This window comes from Pan troglodytes, chromosome 6 (genome assembly GCF_028858775.2).
Source record: "Pan troglodytes isolate AG18354 chromosome 6, NHGRI_mPanTro3-v2.0_pri, whole genome shotgun sequence".
Taxonomy (NCBI): Eukaryota; Metazoa; Chordata; class Mammalia; order Primates; family Hominidae; genus Pan; species Pan troglodytes.
The window spans coordinates 29,001,318-29,026,749 of record NC_072404.2 but is presented as its reverse complement, the minus strand read 5'-3'; the positions used below and the strand labels follow the sequence as shown (position 1 = coordinate 29,026,749).

Here is a 25,432-nt window from a genome sequence, read left to right as displayed (position 1 = left end):
GAGGGAACCAAACTTATGGGGGGGGAAATGCCCCTATGGTTCTAAAAATAAAAGCTTGTCACTCTTTACAAACTGATTTATCTCTTTGAGAGAATCCTGAACATGAAGTCATGCTACTAATGTTTATTCTAAAAGTAGGCTAAATATTTGAGCATGTTCCCCCTAATAATTACAGAAATTATCTCCTTCCTAAAAAAAAAAGTTTAAAACTTTAAATGGTGAGACAGTAAAGTGGTATGGCATGAGAAAAGTACTTTATTCGTGCACAATTTTTCAGTTCCATTCAAAATTACAGTACAAAAAAATTCCCTTGCTTGCAGAGTTTTTGTTACTTTTTACTTAAATATTTAGAGTTAAGAAAAAAATCAAATTTAAAATCACTATTAATGGAAGCTTATATTCCTTATGAATATATACATGTATGCATATATACATCTCTATATGAATCACTCAAAGCAATTTTAAACATCATTCTTTTTTGTATTTAAAATTACCCTTTTAAAAATTTAGAAGTTCCAGAGGTGGAGGCTTTAATGGAATTTTTCCCAGAGTAAATTTCTTGGATTGAAATTGTTCCAGTTCTTCTACTGTTAGTTTATCTCTGGGTGTGAATAACACATTATCTGTTGCAATGATGCTGCTTGAGGCTGACAGAGAAGTGGATATGCTGCTATTTCCAAAAGTGTCACTGGATGGCTTAGAAAAAGCAGTGTGAGAATGTGAGCCCGGACTACCAAAACCAGCCACAGAACTGCCACCTCCAAAGGCTGGGGCCACTGGAGCTCTGACAGGACCTGTTGCCAAGGAAGCTGGAAGTCCTGAAAATCCAGGTGATCCAAAACTGGAAGCTGCAGGGCTTTTGAATGAAAATGATGCAGCCGATGTGACTTCAGGCTTCCCAAATCCAAAAGCTGGAGCAGAAGTAGAGATACCTGAACTGGTAGAGGCTGCAGCTCCAAATGCTGGGGAACTCCCAAAACCAGCAGGGCTTCCAGAAGAGGCAGCGGCAAATCCAGAGTTTGTTTTAAAACTAAAGTTCTGAGCATTATCACTGCTGCTGTTATTGACTGGAAAGCCTACAAACAACAACAACAACAACAACAAAAACCAAAAAAAAATCTATTACAGTCAGAAAAATGTCACAATTATTTCCTCCCCCTATCTTTTTTTCTTATTTATGTCATGTTTCAGTGTTGAGAAGCTTACTGGAAGGACGAGATGAGAAAAGTAAAAATGAGAGGCTAGAAATACCCACTAAAGCCTGCTGCCTGTCTTTTCTGCTAACAATCCCATTTTCACCTTGATCGACCTTCACCCAAGGAGAAACCACAGGGACTAGGGAATAGACTTTCACTTTGGTTTCTACTTACCTCACCAGAGCTGCTACCTGAGGACAATGCTATGCTGTTATACACAGTGACAAGAAAGTTCTCAAAGGTACTGCTATCATAGCTATGTACTTCTACGAAACTCCTGAAAACTCATTCCTAAAATGTACTTCTAAAGCTTAAGTGTCTTTCAAAGAACATGCCCAATCTGGCCTCCCTTTCACAAATGTCTAATGAGTCAAATGCTTTGAGGCTCTATGATGGAAGGTTGTAGAATTTACGAAGGTAATTTAAAATGGCGATTCAGGCTTGTAATTTGAAACCTATAAAATCTAATTTTTCTAAATCAGTGAAGTCCTGCATTACTTTATCACTTACCTGGCGACATAAATGTTGCTGCTTGACTACTGCCAAATCCAAATGCAGGTGCTGCTTGATTTACTCCATCCTTTACATCAGAGAGCTGAAAAAAAAAAAGTGTGCAAATAATAAAGTGCTTGATGAATAGTGCTCCAGTATCTTTTCTATACACTTTATGGACAAATTCAAGTTTTTAAAATGTGCATTAAAGGCTGGGTGTGGTGGCTCACACCTGTAATCCTAGCACTTTGGGAGGCTGAGGAGGGTGAAGGGCTTGAGCCTATGAGTCTGGGACCAGCCTCAGCAACACAGCGAGACCCCCATCTCTACAAAAAATTAGCCAGTGGTCCCAGCTATTTGGGAGCCTGAGGTGGGAGGATCACTTGAGCCTGGGAAAGCCTGGATGACAAAGTAAGACTCTGACTCAAAAAAAGAAAAGAGAAGAAAAAAGTGCATTAAAAAAGGCAAAGTTAAATGCTTAACATGGAAAATGCCCATAATATGATGTTGAAAAGGATAAGATATAATACTGTATAAACAGTATAATCACAACTAGTAATATGAATATGCATAAAAAATGTACATTAGTAAGTTAACAGTGATTATCTCTGGCTGATAAATTACAGGTGATTTAAATTTTATTTATGCTTTTTTATACTTTCTAAATTTCTACAATGAGCAGATATTATAATCAGAAAAATATTTTTAAATTTTTTTCAGTGTCTATAAGGGTAGATCTGCATTTATCAAGAAATCTAGATATTAGGTAAAAAGGACCTTTATAGAATACCCAGTCTAATACTCGAAATGAAGTAGATCCACTATTATATAATTAAAAGCTTATGACTAAAAATCCATTAAACATTTCCCATTCCCTGAAAGTACTTTATGTTCTTGCTGTTCTGTGCTCTAGAAATGTCTTTCATCTCTGCTTACTGAAATCTTAATCCTACTTTCAAGGAACTTTGTATTTGCTCCTTCCTTTCAAGAAGACTTTCTTAATCATCCAAAGCAAACATAAGCGATTTCTTTCATTTGGAAGTCTCAAAAGCATTCTTTGGCCAGTGTGGTGGCTCACGCCTGTAATCCCAGCACTTTGGGAGGCTGAGGCAGGCGGATCATGAGGTCAGAAGATTGAGACCATCCTGGCTAACACGGTGAAACCCCGTCTCTACTAAAAATACAAAAAAGCTGGGTGTGGTGGTGGGTGCCTGTAGTCCCAGCTATTCGGGAGACTGAGGCAGGAGAATGGCGTGAACCCGGGAGGCGGAGCTTGCAGTGAGCTGAGATGGCACCACTGCACTCCAGCCTGGGCGACAGAGTGAGACTCTGCCTCAAAAAAAAAAAAAAAAAAAAAAAAAAAAAAGAATGCTTTTGTTTTTGAGACTGCAACCTCTCCTGGGTTCAAATGATTCTCCTGCCTCAGCCTCCTGAGTAGTTAGGATTACAGGTGTGCGCCACCATGCCTGGCTAATTTTTGTATTTTTAGTAGAGACCGGGTTTCACCATGTTGGTCAGGCTGGTCTTAAACTCCTGACCTTGTGATCCGCCTGCCTCAGCCTCCCAAAGTGCTGGGATTACAGGCGTGAGCCACTGCACCCAGCCCTCAAAAGCATTCTTACTCCTGGTCCCTGGCAACCACTCTGTCTGCTTTCTATCACTACAAATGAGACTTGTCTTTTCCAGAGTTTCACACAAATGGAATCACATGGTCTACACTATTTTTTTTTTTTTTTTTTTTGGTCTGGTTTCTCTCCCTCAGTGTAATATTCATTAACAGGCAGATGATAAACAAATTATATCCATACAATGGGTTACCATTCAGTATAAAGAAGGCATGAACTCCTGATACATGTTAAGTCAGCTATGGGTGGGTTGTCCCACATCCTAACCTATGGAGGGGCCCTGGGCAGTTAGCAAGGAGCAGGGACCTTCCAGCCCTGAGGGAAGTTCCACAGTTCTTTGGACTCAGTTATCCTTTCTCCATCAGCTCTCATCCATGGTGATGGTGGGCCACCTCTCACACAAGGACAGACTACTTCCAAGAGGTCCCACTAAATTCAAATAGCATTACAAGAACTAAAAGATGAAAGAAATTAGCTTGCACAAGAGTCTAGTTATTCAGGAAGCACATATTTAAGAAAGGGGTGGGGTGTTGGGACTGTCAACCATTCACTAAGTGTAGGGAGATATTACTCTCATATCCTTATACAGAGTAGAAACCATCTGAGAAATTGGAAATATTAAAATTATAAATGTGAATATCTTATTTTAAAATAAAATTCTTAAGAACTTTTTAATGGGTGTAGAAACATCATAACTTTATTTACAAAGATAATGAACTTGCCACAGTCGGGACCATAGATCTTTGGAGACAGGTGGGTATATATCTTCCAAAGGCATTTCTGTTTAAGACAAGGAACATACTGTGTTCTTCAGTCACAAAACGATACATTACATTCTAAATGTGCATTCATATAACTGTTCAAAGTAATTTCTTTTTACATACAGATAACCTTAAATACTTAAACTTATGTAATAGTTTGCCATTTTCAAAACTAGCACTACCAAAGTTAAAAACTTTACCCTAAAAAGCTTTTAAAAAGCATAACTATTTCTGCTTTTCTGACCAAGGAACACAGAGAAAACTATTTCAAGACCCTGACTCTTAAGTGATGCTATTTTGGGAATGTGTGTATCATAATTCTTGATAGAAAGTTTTTGTTTTGCTTTCCAAATCTAAAGTAAAATATCCTCTGCAAAAAAGCAATAGGTAAGACACTTCCCTCAAGAAAACTCTCCCATACTCACCAAAGCTACTTTAGTTGATATATTTAGACTTTTCAGTTCATTTACCCTGTTCCTCCATTGATTTATTAAATGTTGGACAGAATTTAGCTGAAAACGGAAGACAGAAAAATAACAGTTCAATATTGTATGTTTAAGTTAGTTTCTTCAATAAAAACTTCACATACTTCTTTGCCAAAATCACAAAAGGTTTATGTAACAGTTTTATGGCCCATGACTTGCAAAATTTGCATTGACTTGGCCTATTTGTCAAAGATATTCCAGCTCCAGTTCCCTCTCCCTGTTCAACTCCTTGTATCATCTGGTTAGTATCACAAGTACCTGGCAGCACGTAGTTAGTTATATTTGGATGGGCGGTGAATACATGTACTAGTTGAAATGCATGATCATGACTGTAGAAACAGAAAAATACAGCATTTAAACTGCTTCCTTCAGGTACTCAACTTATTCTAGTCAAGATTTTAAATTTTTTTTGATATTTGATATATGAGGATGTTAATCTGTATTACAGACTGTATCTTATTTTTGTTTTTCTAGCATTCATCACTGGATTGGTACCTAACAGATGTTCAATAAATATCTGTCAAATGATAAAAGGGTTTCATTTCTGGGATTGACTGTTGGGTAATTTGTAATAAAAATAGTAATATTCCTAATTATTAAAGTAAAAATATATTATCATTTTAATAACCAACCAAATTCAATGAAAATAATATAGAAAAGAAAAATAGCCTACTCCTGAAAAAAGATCATAGACCTCATCGGTTTTGCCAAAACACAAGCCACGATAAAGAAAGCAGTAATTAACAGCTCATCTGTTATTGCAGTAGATTAATAGGAAACAAACTTACATAACTCTGTAAGTTATTGCTGGTTAAGAAGTTATGGTATTCAAGCCTCAATTCCTCTGGTGAAATGTCTGTAAAACCTGAAGTGAGGAATCAATCGGAATCTTTAAAATAAATGCCAATAATTTTGATAGTAAAGCTAGAGGTGCTAAACAAGAAAATATCTAATGCTGATTAGAAAATTTTCATAATCATAAGGAAGAAACTTAAAGCCTACACTCTACTTAATGTTTAATAAAGTGTAAAATTACAGTAAAATATAGTTGGTTATTCTGATCTTTAAATGGGGAAGATTTTCTAAAGATAAGTGGCGTAGAATGAACAACAAACACAGGAGAAAGATTTGACTACATTTATATTCAAACTTTTATTTAAAAAATTCTGCCAGAAACTATACTAAGCAAAATTACAAGGCAAATGGTACACTAGGAAAATTGCAATTTTAACATATATGACAAGAGAAGAACTAATGCCCTAATGTATAAATAGCTCTTACAAATAAATGAGAAAAGTAAATGTATTTGGGCAAAGATAATGAACAGGCAATTCACACACACAAAAAATCAAATAGTAAATAAATGAAATAAAGTTAAATGCAACTTAAAATAGAGATAAAATGCTTTACTTATCAGACTGGCAGAAATTTTAAAAGCTGGTATTTACTGTTGTTCCAAATGTGGTGAAATGTATCATTTCCTAAATTACCGTTAAGGGAATTAAAATGGTACAAGTTTTCTGGGAGGGATAATTGTTAATAAGCATCACAAGCCTGAAAAACATTCATATCCTGTGACTTATAATACAATTTATAGGATTTAACCTTGGGAAATAGTTATATATGTAAACAAAGGTTGCTATGTATAAGGGTGTTCATTCTAATATTTTTAGTACCAGAGACAAACTGAAAGCAAAAATTAGAATATAAAACTAGGGCCGGGCACGGTGGCTCATGCCTGTAGTTGCAGCACTTTGGGAGGCTGAGGCGGATGGATCACGAGGTCAGGAAATTCAGACCATCCTGGCTAACATGGTGAAACCCCCTCTCTACTAAAAATACAAAAAATTAGCCGGGTGTGGTGGCATGAGCCTGTAATCCCAGCTACTCGGGAGGCTGAGGCAGGAGAATTGCTTGAATCTGGGAGGCAGAGGCTGCAGTGAGCCAAGACTGCGCCACTGCACTCCAGCCTGGGCAACAAAGCGAGACTCCGTCTCAAAAAAAACAAAAACAAAAACAAAAACAAAAGCAAAAACAAAAAAAACTGGATTACAGCCGGGCGCGGTGGCTCACGCCTGTAGTCCCAGCACTTTGGGAGACCAAGGCCGGTGGATCACCTGAGGCCAGAAGTTCAAGACCAGCCTGGCCAACATGGCGAAACCCTGTTTCTACTAAAAATACAAAAATTAGCTAGGCGTGGTGGCATATGCCTATAATCCGAGCTACTCGGGAGACTGAGGCTGGAGAATCGCTTGAACCCGGAAGGCCAGCCGAGGCTGTAGTGAGCTGAGATGGCGCCACTGCACTCCAGCCTGGGCAACAAGAGCGAAACTCTGTCTCAAAAAAACAAAACAAAACAAAAAACAAAGAAAAACTAGATTATGATCCTTAATATATATATGTATACATATATATGTATAGGTGAGAGGTGACAGCATGCTGGCAGCCCTCACAGCCGTCACTCGCTCTGGGTACCTCCTCTACCTGGGGTCCCACTTTGGTGGCACTTGAGGAGACCTTCAGCCCACCGCTGCACTGTGGGAGCCCCTTTCTGGGCTGGCCAAGGCCGGAGCTGGCTCCCTCAGCTTGCAGGGAGGTGTGGAGGGAGAGGCGCGAGTGGCGACCAGAGCTACCCAGGGCGCTTGCTGGCCAGCTGGAGTTCCAAGTGGGCGTGGGCTTGGTGGTCCCCACACTCAGAGCTGCCGGCTGGCCCTGCCGGGCAATGAGAAGCTTAGCACCCGGGCCAGCGGCTGCGGAGGGTGTGCTGGGTCCTCAGCAGTGCCGGCCCACCGGCGCTGCGCTGGATTTCTTGCCGGGTCTTAGCTGCCTCCCTGCGGGGCAGGGCTCCGGACCTGCAGCCCGCCATGCCTGAGCCTCCCCCTCACCTCCGTGTGCTCCTGAGCAGCCTGAGCCTCCACGAGGAGCGCCGCCCCCTGCTCCACCGGCACCCAGTCCCATCGACCACCCAAGGGCTGAGGAGTGTGGGCACACACCACGGGACTGGCGGGCAGCTCCACCTGTGGCCCTGGTGTGGAATCCACTGGGTGAGGCCAGCTGGGCTCCTGAGTCTGGTGGGGACTTGGAGAACCTTTCTGTCTAGCTAGGGGACTGTAAATACACCAATCAGCACTCTGTGTCTAGCTCAAGGTTTGTAAACACACCAATCAGCACCCTGTGTGTAGGTCAGGGTTTGTAAATACACCAATCAACACTGTATCTAGCTACTCTGGTTGGGACTTGGAGAACCTTTGTGTCCACACTCTGTATCTAGCTAATCTAGTGGGGACTTGGAGAACCTTTGTGTCTAGCTCAGGGATTGTAAACGCACCAATCAGCACCCTGTCAAAACAGACCACTTGGCTCTCTGTAAAATGAACCAATCAGCACGATGTGGGTGGGGCCAGATAAGAGAATAAAAGCAGGCTGCCCGAGCCAGCAGTGGCAACCCACTCAGGTCCTCTTCCACACTGTGGAAGCTTCGTTCTTTCGCTGTTTGCAATAAATCTTGCTGTTGCTCACTCTTTGGGTCCACACTGCCTTTATGAGCTGTAACACTCACCACGAAGGTCTTCAGCCTCACTCCTGAAGCCAGCGAGACCACGAACCCACCGGGAGGAACAAACAACTCCAGATGCGCCACCTTAAGAGCCGTAACACTCACAGCGAAGGTCTGCAGCTTCACTCCTGAGCCAGCGAGACCACGGACCCCACCAGAAGGAATAAACTCCGAACACATCTGAACATCAGAAGGAACAAACTCCGGACACGCTGCCTTTAAGAACTGTAACACTCACCACGAGGGTCCGCGGCTTCATTCTTGAAGTCAGTGAGACCAAGAACCCACCCATTCCGGACACATAGGTATACATATATACACACATAGAACAACTTATACATCCCTGTACAAGTGGACCCTTGCAGTTCTGTTCAAAGGTCAACTGTACACACAGCTGTACAGGGTCCACTTGTACAGGGGCCACTTGTACAGGGATTTTCTTCCGCCTCTGCCACTCCTGAGACAGCAAGACCACACCCACGTATCCCTCTGCTACTCAACATAAAGACAATAAGGATGAAGACTTTTATGATGATCCACTTCCACTATGTGAATGGTCAATATATTTTCTTATCCTTATGATTTTCTTTTTCTTTCTTTTTTTTTTTTTTTGAGATGAAGTCTTGCTCTGTTGCCCAGGCTGGAGTGCAGTGGCGTGATCTCGGCTTACTGCAACCTCTGCCTCCTGGGTTCAGGCAATTCTCCTGCCTCAGCCTCCCCAGTAGTTGGGATTACAGGCACGCACCACCAAGCCCGGCTAATTTTTTTTGTATTTTTAGTAGAGACGGGGTTTCACCACATTGGCCAGGCTGGTCTCGAACTCCTGACCTTGTGATCCACCCGCCTCAGCCTCCCAAAGTGCCGAGATTACAGGCATGAGCCACTGCGCCTGATCCGTTATGATTTTCTTAACATTTTCTTTTCTCTTACAGTACGTTATTAGTAGTTAAGCTTTTGGGGAGTCAAAGCTTATACGTGGATTTTTGACTGCACAGAGGATCAGTGCCGCTAAACTTTATGTTGTTCAAGGGTCAATTGTATACATAAACAAGAAATATGTTTGTGTGTGTATATGTTTCAAAAGAAATATACTAAAATGTAGTAGTTACCTCTGTGATATCAGGTTATTTTTATTTTATTTATATATTTCTGTACTTTCCAAGTTTTCTAAAGCAAAAGCTGTAACTTGTTTTTTATTTTTGAGACACAGTCTCATTCCTGTCACCCAGGCTGGAGTGCAGTGGCTCACTGCCGCCTTGACTTCCTAGGCTCAAGTGATCCTCCCATCTCAACCTCCTGAGTAGCTGGGACTATAGGAATGTGCCACCACACCCTGGTAGAGACAGGGTTTCACCAAGTTGCCCAGGTTGGTCTCAAATTCTTGGGCTCAAGTGATCCACCTGCCTCAGCCTCCCAAAGTGCTAGGATTACAAGCATGAGCCACCACATCTGGCCCAAAAGCTCTAACTTTTATAATTGGGCAAACTTACTAAGAAAGGCAAAAAATGTTCGAGATATTTTCTACCAAGAATTCCTTGTAATCCAGTTATTATTAACTCCAAGGACACCTGCTTCAGAATAAAGGAAAGACTAAATGTTTCCCTGGATTCCTTCTAATGACTTGTCTTCCCCATCTTTACTTACCTCTCAGGCCAAAAAACCCTAGGAATCACCTTGGATTTCTCTTTCCCTATATCTAATTAATCAGCATCCTGCCAGTTCAAGCTCCAACAGAGAACCCAAATATGACCAATTCTGTCTTCACTGCTATGAACTCTAGTCACAAGCAGCAATGTCTTCTAACTTGTCTCCCTATCTCTACTTTTGCCACGGCTCCCAACAGACCTTTTTCCCCCCTCACACAGCATGCTGAGTTAGCTTTTTCTAATCAGATCACGTCCCTCTTTTGCTTAAAGTTCTTCATGGCTGCCTGCCCAGTGCAATTAGGCCCAACATGATCTGGCCCCTGGCTATCTCTGGCCTTACTGTCATATTACTTTCCCTTGTTTACTCTCCTCCAGTAATTCAGGCCCCACTAGTCTGTAAACACTGCCAACCTTGTTCTTACCTCAGGGCCTTTGCAATAGCTAGTCCTACTGCCAGGAATGTTTTCCCCAAATCTTCCCATAACTGATACCCTCTCTTTATTCAGGACTCATTTCCAATAGTGTCTCCCAGGAATAGATAACCACTCTATCTAAAGAAATATTGTTCCCCTAATTGCCTATTCCTTCCAGCTGTGCTCAACCAGAATTCCTCATCTAAACCACAGAACACAGAAAATGATTTGAGTGATAATTTTCTCAAGTCTTGCAAAATGGGGCAAAAGTAGTATCATTCTTTTTTTTTATTTTTTATTTTTATTTTTTATTATACTTTAAGTTTTAGGGTACATGAGCACAATGTGCAGGTTTGTTACATATGTATGGGCAAGGACTTCATGTCTAAAACACCAAAAGCAATGGCAACAAAAGCCAAAATTGACAAAAGTAGTATCATTCTATTATAGCTGCATGGAAAAAGTTAATTTATTAATACAATGGATGCCTAAGGACAGAAGTACTCAAACTTTTGGTCTCAGTACTCCTTTACATTCTTAAAAATCATTAAGGACCCCAAAGAATGTTTGTTTACATGGGTTACTTACATTGATAATTACCACATTTGAAATGAAAACTGAGAAACTTAGTATTAATTCATTTAAAAGTAAGAAAACAATTACTTATCTACATAAATGAAAAAGCTATTTTCCAAAACAAAAAATGAAAATTTAGTAAGATGAATAGCTTTGCTTTATGTTTATACATCTCTTAATGTTTGGCTTAATAGAAGACTGCTGGATTCTTATATATGCTTCTGCATTCATTCTGTTGCAATATGTTGTTCTGACTGAAGTGTATGAAGAAAATGGGCATTCACACAGACACGTATTGGAAAAGGAAGACTTAAATGGCTTTTTCAAATAACTGTGGACATTTTTCTTTGATACTACACCAAAACTTGACAAGTGGTAGTTTTTTAAAGGTTAACTATAACATAGACTCAAGCCATACTAATGAACTTTTTGTGGCATTATATTAACATTCACTGGTTTATCATGCATGTAGAATGGACTTTCAGCCACGCATAATTTTGTAATATCACATATAAGTCATTTGAAAAATGCCAGTTCACTGAGTTATGCAGAACTTCTAAACATTGGCATGTTATTATACAACATCAAAAAAAAAATTTTTTTTTTTTTTTTGAGACAGAGTCTCGCTCTGTCACCCAGGCTGGAGTGCAGTGGCACAATCTTGGCTCACTGCAAGCTCCGCCTCCCAGGTTCATGCCATTCTCCTGCCTCAGCCTCCCAAGTAGCTAGGACTACGGGCGCATACCACCACGTCTGGCTAATTTTTTGTATTTTTTAGTAGAGACGGGGTTTCACCGTGTTAGCCAGGATGGTCTCCATCTCCTGACCTCATGATCCACCCACCTCGGCCTCCCAAAGTGCTGGGATTACAGGTGTGAGCCACCGTGCACAGCCAAAAAATTTTTTTAAAGAGACAGGGTCTCGCTCTGTCACCCAGGCTGGAGTGTGGTGGCACCATCAGAGCTCACCATAACTTTGAACTCTTGAACTCAAGTGATCCCCCCACCTCAGCCTCCAGAGTAGCTAAGAGTCTTGGCATATGCCATCATACTCAGGCTAATTTTTGTATTTTTTGTAGAGACAAGGTCTTGCTATATTGTCCAGGGTAGTCTCAAACCCCTGGCTTCAAGCCATTCTCCCACCGCAGCCTCCCAAAGCACTGGGATGACAGGCATGAGCTGCTGCGTGTGGCCCTCACATTTGTGAATGTTGCCATCCATTTAATCAGAAGAGATTTTAAGTGCTGAGAAGCCATCATGCTCACGATGACAAAGTTTTCCGTAATTTCAATTTTTGCTTGAAAGTTTTAATTTTTTTCATTGGCAATAAACACTATCAACTGTTTTCTTCTAAATAACCATAGTTGTCATTCCTTTCAAATAAATATTGTCTTTGAAAAAAGTGGCTAGCTCAGTCCAACTTGAACAATTACACAAGATTGTTCATCACACTTGGGCATGGGGCAGACACACTTTGTGTGTGCTTCCCATTTTGTCACACAGAATACTAAAAAGGTGCGTACTCAGGGTCAAGGGTTAACAAAATTAATAATTTTTATCTCTTCATAAAGGAAGTTCTTAAGTTCAAATGGCATTAAACATTTTTTTATTGTGACATCTACTAGTAATTTATTGCCTCTGCCTTGATTCTTGCTAAGATACAAGTAGTTCTACTCCTCAATGCTGCTGCACCAACAGTGCAAATGTCAACACAGTGAAAAATGGCAATTAATCACTTAGTATTATCAGAAAATATTTTTGAACTCAGGCAACTCCTAAAAGGGCCTCAGGGATAAAGTTGCCAGACTTAGCAAATAAAAATACAGGATGCCCAGTTAAATTTGAATTTCAGATATACAATAAATACTTTTTTTAGTATAAATGTGCCCCAAATATTACATGGCATGTACACATACTAAAAACACTGTTTATCTGAAATTTAAATTTAACCGGATGTCCCATAGTTTATCTGACAACTATATTCAGGAATCCACATTTTAAGAACCACTGCTTTAGGGCAACAGGCATTAGGTTCAATTTGGAATGGATTAATACTCAAGTACTAATACTTAAGCTGATTAAGGGCTTAATACTTTGTTGTTTCTTTATAGAAAATATCATTATCTGAAATTATCTTAGTTTATTTGCATCACTTATTGTTTTCCTCCCTCAAGAATGTAAGATTCATAAGGAAGGGATCTTGTCTGTCTTGCTCATCACTATATTCCTAGCACTTAGCACAAAAGAAATTCAGTAAATATTTGTTAAATGGACAAGTGAATAAATAAGAAGCGTTGTAATGCAAATGCTCACAGAAAGTGAGCAACTAGAACTGAGACAGAGGAAAGATCCCAAGGTTCTGCGATATTGATTGCAAGAGCTCCCATTTGCAAGGTACCCACTGTTTCCTCAAAAGGACGGAGGCCCAGGAACACCCAGAGTGGGCTTGGGAAAGCCCGGTGGTCTAGGTTTCAGCCCAGAAAGGGCTTAGGGACTATGGACAAAAATAAAATAAAAAATAAAAAATAAAAAAAGAGAGAATATTCTAAAGCAAATGCTATTCCAGGCCAGAGAGAGAGAGAGAGACAGAGAATATTCTAAAGCAAATGCTATTCCAGGCCAGGTGTGGTGGTTCACGCCTATAATCCCAGCACTTTAGGAGCCTGTGGCGGGCGGATCACCTGAGGTCAGGAGTTCTAGACTAGACTGGCCAACATGGTAAAACCCCATCTCTAGAAAAACACAAAAATTAGCCAGGTGTGGTGGCGGGCAACTGTAATCCCAGCTACTCGGGAGGCTGAGGCAGGAGAATCACTTGAACCTGGGAGGCAGAGGTCACAGTGAGCCGAGATCGCGTCACTGCACTCCAGCCTGGAGGACAAGAGTGAAACTCCGTCTCAAAAAAAAAAAAAAAAAAAAAATTGCTATCCCTGTAGCCCAGCTAAGCCTCCTCACATTTAAACATTATCTCCAGAACAGGTCTCAACACAACTATTCTTAGAAGGAAAGACAGGGAAGAAAGAACAGAACCAGGCAGCCAAGGCCTTAATGACAGGCAGGATGACTCTTCTATTCACAACAGGAAGCTAAGAGGTTCCAAAGCTGTACATACAGGGAATCAAGAACGTAGAGTCTCTTCCTGGGCTTTATTTAAATGTTTTCTCCCAAGAACTATATGTCTTAAAAGACTATATTCTCCAACCTTAATCTCTAAATTATGAAGTTTGGCTAGAATACTCGAATACTTTAAACAATGCCCAAACTCTCCTAGTTGTAGCTAAGTTGGTAGTTGATTTCTGTATTTGGCATTCTTTTGGTTTTAGAAAATAATAGTTTTAGAACATACTTTAAAAATGCACAATTTTTCAGTTACCTGAAATATTAGGTTTCTTTTTCACTGGTGAATAAACAGAAAACATCCACTGCCCTGATGATTCCCAAACCTCCATATCTTTTACAATTCCTTCCCTGCAAAAAAGAGAAAAAAAAAAAAAAAAAAAAAGAGTAAAGGATTTTCTTAGCTGCTTGGTAAAATTTATTGTTAATGATTTTCCACAACTGAAAATTTAAATTCTAGTAAATACTTTTCCATTATATTTTCTGAAGAGTGTTCTTTAAAGCACAAGTTTATAGAAGTGTGAACTATATTTCATGGTTACAAATAGTATCATAATGTCAGAGAAGTTAATGAGTTTGGCTTTCCAATACACTGACCCATTAACCAATGTTAATACATAACATTGGTTATGATATGTAACCATATCATGTGGTATCATTGGTATGATATGTAACATTGGTTATGATAGTAATTACATAAATACTATCATAGATACCATACTTTTTTTAGGAATTAAAATCTAAAATACTAACTTTAATCTTTGTTAATTATCACAAACATCAATAATCATTTAACTGGGAAGAACAAAGTACCACTTACGTGATACAGAATCATAATATTTTAAAAGTGGGTTATAGGACTTCAGAGATCATTTAATCTAATTCTCACATTTTGCAACAGGGGAAACAGACCCACATCCATACAACTAATCTGTGGTAATGCCGTGGGTAGATTCGGCTCTAAATTAAAGTTTCTCCCTACTTAGACTATGTCAATAAAAGGAGAATTATCACAGAGAAAACTGTATTAAATTTAGAATTGCAACAAATGCAGAAAGGAAGGTTTTGTTTGTTCATTTACTTAAAAAAAAAATCGGTTGTATATGGTATATGACTCAACATGTCTACAACTGGTTCTGATTTAATTAGGATAAGTAAAAGACTAACCAATTACATTTAAATTCCATCCTAGTCACCATGAGTTGAGAGAACATTACAGATAGCCAAGCACTGTTTTGACACCAGCCATAAATTTTACCATAAATATTCTCAAGAAATGTCATGTATCTACTCCATAATAAATGTAGGAAATCAAATGAGATCAGTTTGAATAGGATAATCCAAGTAAAAGTTTTAGAAAGAAATAAGATATGTGGCTGGGTATGGTGGCTTATGCCTATAATCCCAGCACTTTGGGAGGCTGAGGCAGGCAGATCACTTGAGGTCAAGAGTTCAAGACCAGCCTGGCCAACATGGTGAAACCCTATCTCTACTAAAAACACAAAAAATTAGCTGGCTTGGTGGCAGGCGCCTGTAATCCCAGCTACTTGGGAGGCTGAGGCAGAAGAATGGCTTGAGCCCAGAAGGCAGAGGCTGCAGCGAGCCGAGATTGTACCACTGCACTCTAGCCTGGGCAACAGAGCAAGACTCCGTCTCAAAATAAATAAATAAATAAATGAGATGGTATAATGACCTCCAAGTTCACAAGTTGTTCTAAATTACATCATACTTTGTAAAGGACTTGTAAGTTAGAATGAACTTAAGCAGGACTAATCTTAGAAAGATATTCACAATATAGTGTTATCAACACAAAGTGGAAAAAGCGTAATTACCCCTAGGAAGGCACTCTACTATTATAGAAAGATGATATATTTTTAAGTGAAATAAAATCTAGAGTAATACACAGCAAAAGAGTGGCTATCTATGAGTGATAGGATTGTGGGTGATTTTTCTTCTTTTTGCTACTCTGATTTAAAAATAATGCATTATTTCTTTTTTTAAAGAAAATATTGTATTGTGAAAAGATGTTACAAAAAAAGAGAAAACAACAAAGATTGTAGGTGAAAAAACATAAGCAAATGGATAGTAATTTTCCTGAAAACTTTCACTTACAGAAGTTTCTTTTCATCTTTCTGCTCATCAGGACTAAGTGAAGCAAATGGGTTCTCAGACAATCCAAAGCCTTCCTTCCTGTTAGTTGAAGCTCCAGAATCAAAAGAACTGAAATATGGCTTTTCTTGATCTCTGCTGCCCCCCCATGGTGTGGATTTGGAGAAACTGGATGGCTGGATGACATTGGAATATCTCTGGCTAGTTGTATTCCATCCACGTCTATTATTACCTAAAATAAACAATAAAACAAAATAATTTTACTAGCAACTTTTCTTTCTATTTTCTTTTTAATTGAGATAGCGTCTCACTCTTTTGCCCAGGGTGGAGTACAGTGGCATGATCTTGGCTCACTGTAACCTCAACCTCCTAAGCTCAATCGATCCTCCCACCTCAGCCTCCTGAGTAGCTGGGACCACAGGCGCAAACCACCATGTCTGGCTAATTTTTGTACTTTTTGTAGAGATAAGGTCTTGCCATATTGCCCGGGCTGGTCTCAAACTCCTGGGCTCAAGAGATCCACCTGCCTCAGCCTCCCAAAGTGCTGGAATTATAGGCATGAGCTACTGTGCCCAGCAACTGTTCTTTAAAATCTCAAAAATCTTCATTATATCTTAGTATGTCTAGACAATATAGAAAGATTCAACAAGCACTACATTTAAACTCATTTTAAATGACAATCTCTTCATTTTTTATTTATATACAGTAGTTAGGTTGTAATATCAACAAATCATAGTGGCCAATTGCATTTTTGTTTGAGATTGAGAAGAAAATAATATAGAAAAATAGTGATATATTACTAAATTCAGCTGACAAAGCTTATTAAATGAACAACTGCTTGATAGTTAAGTTGACAGAAGGCATGCATCATAAATCATAAACTCCTTCAGGATAAAAACTTGTGTTTTTATCATTCTTTGCTCCCCCACCAGGCCCTATACTGTAGTAAAGGCTGAAAAATGGACATTGAATTAAAGTTTCTCGAATATAAAAGATTACATTCTACCCTCTGTTTTTGTACAGATGCTTAAGTCTGTTTGATGCAGTCTTTTCTCTGGGCAAACACCTACACACCTATTTTCACAGAGAGATTATATATGGTATTTACATGTGTACAGAATGCATGTAGTTCCTCTACGAGCTTTCCAATATTTCATAAATATCAAAATGAGCCAAAAAGATTCTCTCCTCTCTTTATATATTGGTTTTGTTTTGTTTTTTAAAATCATTTTAGCAATCTCATTTACTCATCACTTCCTAGTTGGGGCCAAGATTAAGGTAATTCATCTTGTTTCTGAATGAATTAAGAGATAAGCCATTAAATATATTAACAGTTAGAATGACACACATGCCCAGTTGTGAAAGTTCATCCTGCAACTCTAAACTACCCTAAAAAAGAAAAAAAAAAGTGGAGACTGCTAGACCAGATCCCTCAAGTAGAAGTTAATGGTATCTTCTTCTTCTAAAGTTCCAAATTCACTGGGGGATGATACAACTGAAGAAACTCACTTCCTCCTTTTTTTTTTTTTTTTTTTTAAATTGCTTTTGGTCTTCATACTTATAATTCCAGAAACATTCATTTGTTTCTGGGAGCTAAATACAATTTGTCTGCCAAATTTTGTTTACACTCACATTCATCAGACCTGAGTCCTAATTTTCGGTCTGAAATATTTCACTAGATTAATTGTGGAGGAAGTAAAAGGGCTGTCTTCCCTGAAGTGGGATCAGACGTGAAACCATCACGCAATACAAGGTTTAAAGGTTAGATGAGGCCCGCCGCGGTCGCTCACGCCTGTAATCCCAGCACTTTGAAAGACGGAAGCGGGAGTATCACCTTAGGTCACGAGTTCGAGACCGGTATGGCCAAAATGGCAAAACCCTGTCTCTACTAAAAATACAAAAATTATCAAGGGCATGGTGGCGGGCACTCGTAATCCCAGCTACTCGGGAGACTGAGGCATAAGAATCGCTTGAGCCTGGGAGGCGGAGGTCGCAGTGAGCCGCCTGACTGAGAGAACAAGACTCCGTCTCAAAATAAAATAAAAAAATAAAGGTCAGATGAATAGCCCTAAAGGAGGAGAAGGAAGGGAGACAGCACCGAATTATTAACCCGATCTTTAAAAATCTTGTGTTGTTCTAAGGTTTCATGTCTAATCTCTCCTTTCCTTGAAGATAAAAAGCTTTGACAATGATCTAGGCCCAGGGACTAGATCAACGTGGCCCCCACATCTCCTTTCCTCACCTCCCGGATAGCCCTTAACTGGGCGTCCCACATTCCCAATTTCACCCCCAATTTATGAGCAGGTGCATTTTTGCGGTATGGCTCTATAGGTTTTATTACGGTATGGCTCTATAGGTTTTATTAGATTTTCTTTTTTTCTTTTCTTTCTTTCTTTCTTTTTTTTTTTTTTTTTTTTTGATAGTCTCCCTCTGTCGCCCAGGCTGGAGTGCAGTGGCGCGATCTCGGCCCACTGCAACCTCCACCTCCCGGGTTCAAGCGATTCTCCTGCCTCAGCCTCATGAGTAGCTGGGATTACAGGCGCGCGCCACCACGCCCGGCTATTTTTTTGTTTTTGGTATTTTTAGTAAACACGGTGTTTCACTATGTTGGTCAGGCTGGTCTCGAACTCCTGACCTCGTGATCCGCCCGCCTCGGCCTCCCAAAGTGCTGGGATTACAGGCGTGAGCCACCGCCCGGCCGGTTTTATTAGATTTTTTCAAAGAAGTCCACGACTTCTCCAAAATGAAGTTCTGATTCTGACCCAAGCTGCTAGCCTCACCCTCGAAAAAACAACTTAGTAAAAATTATATTCAATTCCGGCATTTACCTACAAGGTAGTTTCGATAGGTACTTCCGATTTAAAAACTCAGTTTCGCACAAGCATCCAGGCCCAAACCCAGGTCCTCAGAAGCTCAATAAAAACGGACCACATGAATAATATGTAGATAAAATCCTCGGTTTAAAAACGTTGTGCAGGGCCCAGTAGGGCCGGCAAGGCCGCGACGCGGGCACGTTGGGGTCACCAGCAGCGGGACACACGCAGGACGCCCGGTCCCCGCCGGCGGGCCCTTCCCGGCTCGGTTACCGCGGAGGATTCAGAGGAGAGTCACCTGAAGGCTGCTGCTGCGGTTGCTGCCGTCCTCCTCCTGCACCCCTAGCACCGGGATGTTCGTTCCAGCACCGATCTCCAAAGCGGCACCGGCCTTGAAGGAAGAATTGACAAATGGCCATTGCGACGGCGTCGCTGACGGAGGGCGTCTTCAGTCGGCACCTTTCGATGCCTGTTACTGGGCACAGAGCCCTAAGGCAACCTCGGCGCCCGGCCGGGCTACTGTGACGTCATCTTCTCGCGCCGGGGAAGGCCTTTTTCCGCCTCTCACCCGGCAGTGCCATGAGCGCATGGACTTGAGCCAATAGGACTTGAGAAGAGCGGACCGCTCTGACGCTTTGAGTGTGTCCTGGGAAGGAGGGATGCTTGAACGGTTACGGGAAGACCGGAGGCGCGTTTGACCCCGGTGCAGGGCCTCGGACTACAGGAAGGCTGGAGGTCCAAAATGAGAGGAAAGCGGAGCAAGCAAACGCAGAACTTCAGCAAGGCCCTCAGAGGAGAATTAGCTATGATTTGAGAGACTGAGTCGTTCTTGCTGAGACGGTAAAACTTAGCTTGGGCTGAGAAAGTAACAAACTGCCTAGCCTTTCATCTGGATGGATAACAGAGTCAAATAAAGCCAGACGACGTTAAGAGGAAACAATGTTTCTTTTAGGACATGCTGCAACGGAAAAGTATTACCCCTTTGAGTGAGTAGTACATTCTTACTACACACTGAGAAACCTTGTTATTTCTTTTTTTTTTTTTTTTTTTGAGACGGAGTCTCGCTCTGTCGCCCAGGCTGGAGTACAGTGGCGCGATCTTGGTTCACTGCAAGCTCTGCCTCCAAGGTTCATGCCATTCTCCTGCCTCAGCCTCCCGAGTAGCTGGGACTACAGGTGCCCGCCACCACGCCCGGCTAATTTTTTTGTATTTTTAGTAGAGACGGTTTCACCGTGTTAGTCAGGATGGTCTCTATTTTCTGACCTCGTGATCCGCCCGCGTCCGCCTCCCAAAGTGCTGGGATTACAGGTGTGAGCCACCGCGTCTGGCCGAAACCTTGTTCTTTCAAGTCCACATAAACGTTGCTATTTGAAATTATATCAGAACGAGTGAAAAGTCCCATCCTTGCCTGGAGGCTCTAAGTCTCTTTGACGCAGAGAAGCAGCCTCAATTTCTATCCAGGTGTAGAGCTTCAGATAAACGGTTCTGAAAACACTCTGTATTTTCTTAACTTTGCAGTTTCCAAGGAAACATGCCCTACATTCAATTCTCGTCCAGACCTGATGTTAATGCCTTTACACACAGCTATGCTTTGAGATTTCATTTAAATTTCACCTAAACTTCACTCTCCCCGCCAAAACATACAATAACTACCTTTTATTTTGTACGGTGAGACACCCCACAGCTCCTCTGGTGTGCAGTCTTCTTGATTGCAATAAGTCAATAGATCTGACTTTGTTGGATTACAGGTTTGTGCTGGTGGTTTTAGGATTATTGAGCTGGGAGTGAGCCATCATTCTTGCTCATGTAATTTGTTTGGATTTTGAAGACAGCAGAATCTACAGGACGGGAACTACTTGTCCAAACTAGTTTTTTATTTTCTTTAATCAATGCAATTCATTTATTTTGAAACAAATTTATGGAAAAGTTACAAATAACAGTACAAAGAACTTTTTTCCTGAACCATTTGAGACTATGTTGCAGACCTAATGCCCCATGATCCAAATACTTATTGTATATTTTCTACAAACAAACCAGGGCATTCTACATAACCACAACACAGCCAACAAAATTAGGACATTGATACTGATGCACTACTACTCTCTAATCCTTAGACTCCATTTATGTTTTGCCAAATGTCCCAATATTGTCCTTTAGAGGAAAAGGGTTCAGTTCGGAATCATTGTTGCTTAGTCATATTTCTTGTGTCTCCTTCAATTTGGAAGATTTTTTGTTTTTCCTTTTCATGACCTTGACACTATTAAAGACTACAGGCTGCTTATACTGTAGAAGTTCCTTAGTGCAGGTCTGTTTGATGTTTTCTCTTGATTAGATTCAGATTATGCATCTTTGTCAGGATTATCACAGAAGTGATGCTGCGGTTTTCACATTGCAGGTTGTGCACAATTTCAGTTTGTCCTGTTACCTGTAATGCTCAATGGATTACTTGCTTAAGGTGGTGTCTGCCAAGCTGCTCTACCATAAAGTTATTCTTTTCCTTTTTGTTATTAATAAGAATTTTGTGGGGAGGTACTTTGAAAGTATATAAAAATCTGATTGTTCATCCAACTTTTAGCTCATTCACTTATTTATTCATATCAGTATGGACTCATGATTTCCAATGTTATTCAATGGGTTATAATCCATTACTATCATTATTTATTTTGATGCTCAGATCATCTCCAATTTGGCCAATGGGACCCCCTTTAAGCTCCTTTGCACATTCGAAAAAGGAGAAAAAAAAATTCCCCATGATTACTTGAGCACTTTTTTACTTTCTGGTGCAGAGATGTTCCAGGCTCACTTTTACATTCTCTACTCCAGTCCTGAAATCAGTTATTTCTCCAGGGGTCCTTTTGGTGCTGCTTAGAAACCAAGATCTGAGCTTTAATGTGCTTATTGCTACTGGGATGTCTTTGCTGTCATGAACATTGCTGGGAAATACATATGTATAAACAAACACGAACATTTACATCAAACATTTCTATATTTTATATATTAAAACTATTATGCCTTCTATGTCAAAGACTATGAAAAAAAGAAAAAAACTTGAGTTCACACTGATAATCTCCAATTTCAATCCAAAATCACATGATTCATTTTATTTTCCTCTATTTTTAACTCCATTGATAACAAGAAACTTGGCTTTCATTAACCTTAGTATATTTATTTTATTACCACCTTGTGTTAACCAGTATTGCTTTGTAGCCGCTGACTTCTCATTCCTGCACATGTCAGCATGTGTAAGGACTTTGCTGGGATCAAATACCTAAAATAATACCAGTGGTGACTGAAACTTAAGTGAGGGTAAGCCCAGTGCTTGGTGAAGGTAGAGAGGGGCAAGGCCAGCATGCCGGTTGAGACTGTCTAGGTGGAGTGTGTGTGAGACAATGAGAGCCTAGGGCTTGCAGGACTTGGTAGTGATCGGTTTGGTGATGGGTATATATAGGTGGAAATCAGGAGGGTGGGGTTACAGGAAGGAAACTTCTGATTTCTTCAAGATGGCAGAGGAAAAATACTGCTGCCTCCCCTTGCAATTGGATGAGGCAACTGTCTCGACTTGATAGGAGATAGGATTCCTCCCCAATAAAAAGGAATGAGAGACACTTCAGATTCTAGGACATCAGGTACAGAGAGGGCTTATGCTTATTGAATGGTGAGTCAAACATCCCAGAAAAATACCTATGGATCTCTTATGGACCAGCAACAAAAATAGTTGGCCATCTCCTCATCATATAATGAAGTTCATTGATTAAGCTCACCCTTGTACCCCTGAATTATCAATTTTCAGATGTCTCATTTAAATCCAAATGCACAGTCAGGGACTAGACATTTGAAGGCAGATGCCAACAGGAAAGAGCAAAGCAAAGAAACAGAAAAAGAAGTTAGAGGAAACAAAAACACTAAAATATTTTTAAAATTTAAAGAAACTAAAATAACGTCAGAGAGGATAACATGAAACAAGAATGGCATACTATATAAAAGAACAATTATAGAAATAAAGTACTCTTGGAAAACGCAGATAGTGGGAACAAATTAAAGAAGGTTAGAAGATAAAGTCTGAGGGAATTTCTATAAGATTCAAACTAGATCTTGAACCCCATTTTAAATCTGTTATGAGAGAGGGCGTAAAGCTCTGGAGAGTAAAAAGATTTCTAGTTAATAAGGGCAACATTTCAAACAATTTCCCAGCACAGACTTTTTTAAATAAAATTTTTATTTTTTCTAAAGTAGTGTGAATCATCTTGGGAAGGAGGAAGGTTAGAAAGATAAAAGTGGATTCAAGCTTTTTGAAGTCTTTTGAGGCAACTGTAGAGAGGGAGGAGGATATTTAAAGGAAGGATTTATCAAACGCCGAATGATGCCACCTGTAAAATGTCCTTTCATTCAAAGAACAGATTATTTGGACTTAAGAGTCCAAATAATGACTCTCAGTGAGAGCTGGTTTGGTGCCATGTGGGAGTAAATTGGATTTTCTCAAGTCTTTGGTATAACCTTAGAAAGCAAAATTTCGTCTAAATACCTCCTTTACCCATGCATATGTAGCAAATCCAAAATTTTTGCTGTTAACAGTATATATGGCAAAAGGAATATAGACTGCTTGGTGGAATAATTGTTTATTAAACGGCTCATTTTGATTTTGTTAGCAATATTGTCATGTCAAAATAATTCATGACTCAAAATTTTCATGGGATGATATGTCAAGTTTTTGCCAGCTGGGCCACAAAGTCACAAGTATATGTTTTGTTTTGTTTTTTTCAAATAGCAACAATTTTTTTAAGATGCTAAACTTTTCTGACCGAATTGTGATTTTTGAAAGCATAGACTTACTTTGTCATCAAAATAATATCATTGCAAAGGATATAACATTAACTTATCAAATGTCTACTAAAAAGCAAGCAGAGCACTTTACAGGACAGGGAGTTTTGGGGAACAAAATAGAAAATGTGCTTGTCAGTATGGTGAGTGTACTTTTACCCACTATCCTGATATTGACAATTCTGTAGAAATTTCCAAGGCAGAAAAAGACACTAATTGGGAATTATGATACAGATTACTAAGGAAAAAAACCACTTCATTATAATCCACATCAAACCTGTGTATGTATTTACTATAGTGTGTTCTAGTCAATTGACATAGCCTAAAAGGAAATGCTGGTGTACTTAAAATATCTCAGACAGGTACTGTATATTCTACATAGGAGATTGTCAAATTATATAGCTATATTGTAATATCATAAATGGATATTTCACTCTCAAAAAATTAAACTAGCCACATTTTTCAATAGAGTGCAAAATTGAAAACCCTACTACAAATGTTCAGAATAATCAAATCTAGAGACAGAAAGTAGATTAGTGGTTGCCTAGGGCTATGGTGTTTGGGAGGTTTTCTGTGTTGAACAGCATCTCCCCAAATTCATGTCTATCCAGAAGCTCAGAATGTGTCCTCGTTTGGAAATGGGGTCTTTACAGGTGTAATTAAAATAAGGTCATACTGGATTGCGGGCCCTATGTTGTCCTTTTTTTGTTTGTATTTTGCTTTTTTTGAGAAGGTGTCTCGCTCTGTCACCCAGGCTGGAATGAAGTGGCGCAATCTCAGCTCACTGCAACCTCTGCCTCCCAGGTTCAAGCAATTCTCCTACCTCAGCCTCCTGAGTAGCTGGGACTACAGGTGCACACCACCATACCTGGCTAATTTTTGTATTTTTAGTAGAGACGGGGTTTTGGCATGTTGTCCAGGCTGGTCTCAAACTCCTGACCTCAGGTAATCCACCCGCCTCGGCCTCCCAAAGTGCTGGGATTACAGGCGTGAGCCACAGCGCCCAGCTTTTTTTTTTTTTTTTTTTTTTTAATGAGACAGGGTCTCAGTCTGTCACCCAGGCTGGAGTGCAGTGGCACAATCATAGCTCACTACATCCTTGAACTCCTGGGCTCAAGTGATACTCCCACCTCAGCCTTCTGAGTAGCTAGAACTGCAGGTATATACCACACCTGCTTTTTATTTTTTTTGTAGAGACAGGGTCTTGAACTCCTAGCCTCAAGTGATCCTACTGCCTCCACCTCCCAAAGTGTTGAAATTACCGCCCTGAGCCACTGTGTCTGGCTCCCATGTTGTCCTTATAAGAACACCATGTGAAGATACAGAGACACACAGGGAAAAAGCCCATGCGAAGACAGAGACAGAGACTGAAGTGCTGCAGCTACAAGCCAAAGAATGCTGAGGATTGCTGGCAACCACCAGAAGCTAGGGGAGAGGCATGTGTGGTTTCTGCTGCAGACCCTCCAGAAGGAACTAACCCTGCTGACACCTTGATTTAGGAGTGCTGACTTCCTGAATTGTGAGAGAATAAATTTCTGTTCTTTAAAGCCACCAAGTTTGCAGTAGTTTGTTATGGTAGCCCTAGGAAATACAGGGGCGTTGGGGGAAATAGGGAACCATTGCTAATCAGTACAAGGTTTCTTTTTGGGGTGATGAAAATGTTCTAAAATTCTGGTGATGGTTGCATAACTCTGTGGATATATTAAAAACCACTGAATAATACATTTTTTTTTTTTTTTTAGTCTTGCTCTGTTGCCCAGGCTGGGGTGCAGTGGCTTGATCTCGGCTCACTGCAACCTCTGCCTGTCAGGTTCAAGCAATCCTCC

The 25,432-nt window shown here is 40.2% G+C and overlaps 1 protein-coding gene and 1 long non-coding RNA gene across 7 annotated transcripts; one reads left to right on the top strand and one right to left on the bottom strand.

Annotated features, from left to right (window-relative positions):
* Positions 1–237: 237 nt before the first annotated feature.
* NUP42 (nucleoporin 42) lies at positions 238–19,647 on the bottom strand. Of its 6 annotated transcripts, none has more exons than XM_016957163.4 (8): positions 19,087–19,325; positions 15,979–16,207; positions 14,123–14,217; positions 5,348–5,424; positions 4,500–4,586; positions 4,019–4,093; positions 1,707–1,791; positions 238–1,076 (listed from the first exon to the last, which is right to left on the bottom strand). In XM_016957163.4, the coding sequence occupies exons 1-8, from the start codon at positions 19,205–19,207 to the stop codon at positions 499–501; spliced, it is 1,347 nt and encodes a 448-aa protein (XP_016812652.3). In that variant the 5' UTR covers positions 19,208–19,325; the 3' UTR covers positions 238–498. The 6 variants fall into 6 exon arrangements, with proteins under 6 accessions (XP_016812652.3, XP_054543405.1, XP_063670193.1 ...); XM_054687430.2 differs by having other exon boundaries at positions 18,804–19,317; XM_063814123.1 differs by lacking the exon at positions 4,019–4,093 and having other exon boundaries at positions 18,804–19,647.
* On the top strand, positions 19,638–25,157 carry LOC134810415 (uncharacterized). The gene is made up of 2 exons (XR_010158359.1): positions 19,638–19,774; positions 24,801–25,157. It is a non-coding gene; the product is annotated as an uncharacterized LOC134810415 (long non-coding RNA).
* Positions 25,158–25,432: the final 275 nt, after the last annotated feature.

Excerpts from the sequence above, each read along its gene's own strand:
- NUP42 (XM_016957163.4), bottom strand. The coding sequence starts at position 19,207 with ATGGCCATTTGTCAATTCTTCCTTCAAGGCCGGTGCCGCTTTGGAGAT. Across the intron at positions 5,425-14,122 it reads AAAGAAACCTAATATTTCAG|GTTTTACAGACATTTCACCA; the intron begins GTAACTGAAAAA and ends TCCTCACTTCAG. Across the intron at positions 4,587-5,347 it reads GCAATAACTTACAGAGTTAT|CTAAATTCTGTCCAACATTT; the intron begins GTAAGTTTGTTT and ends TTCCGTTTTCAG.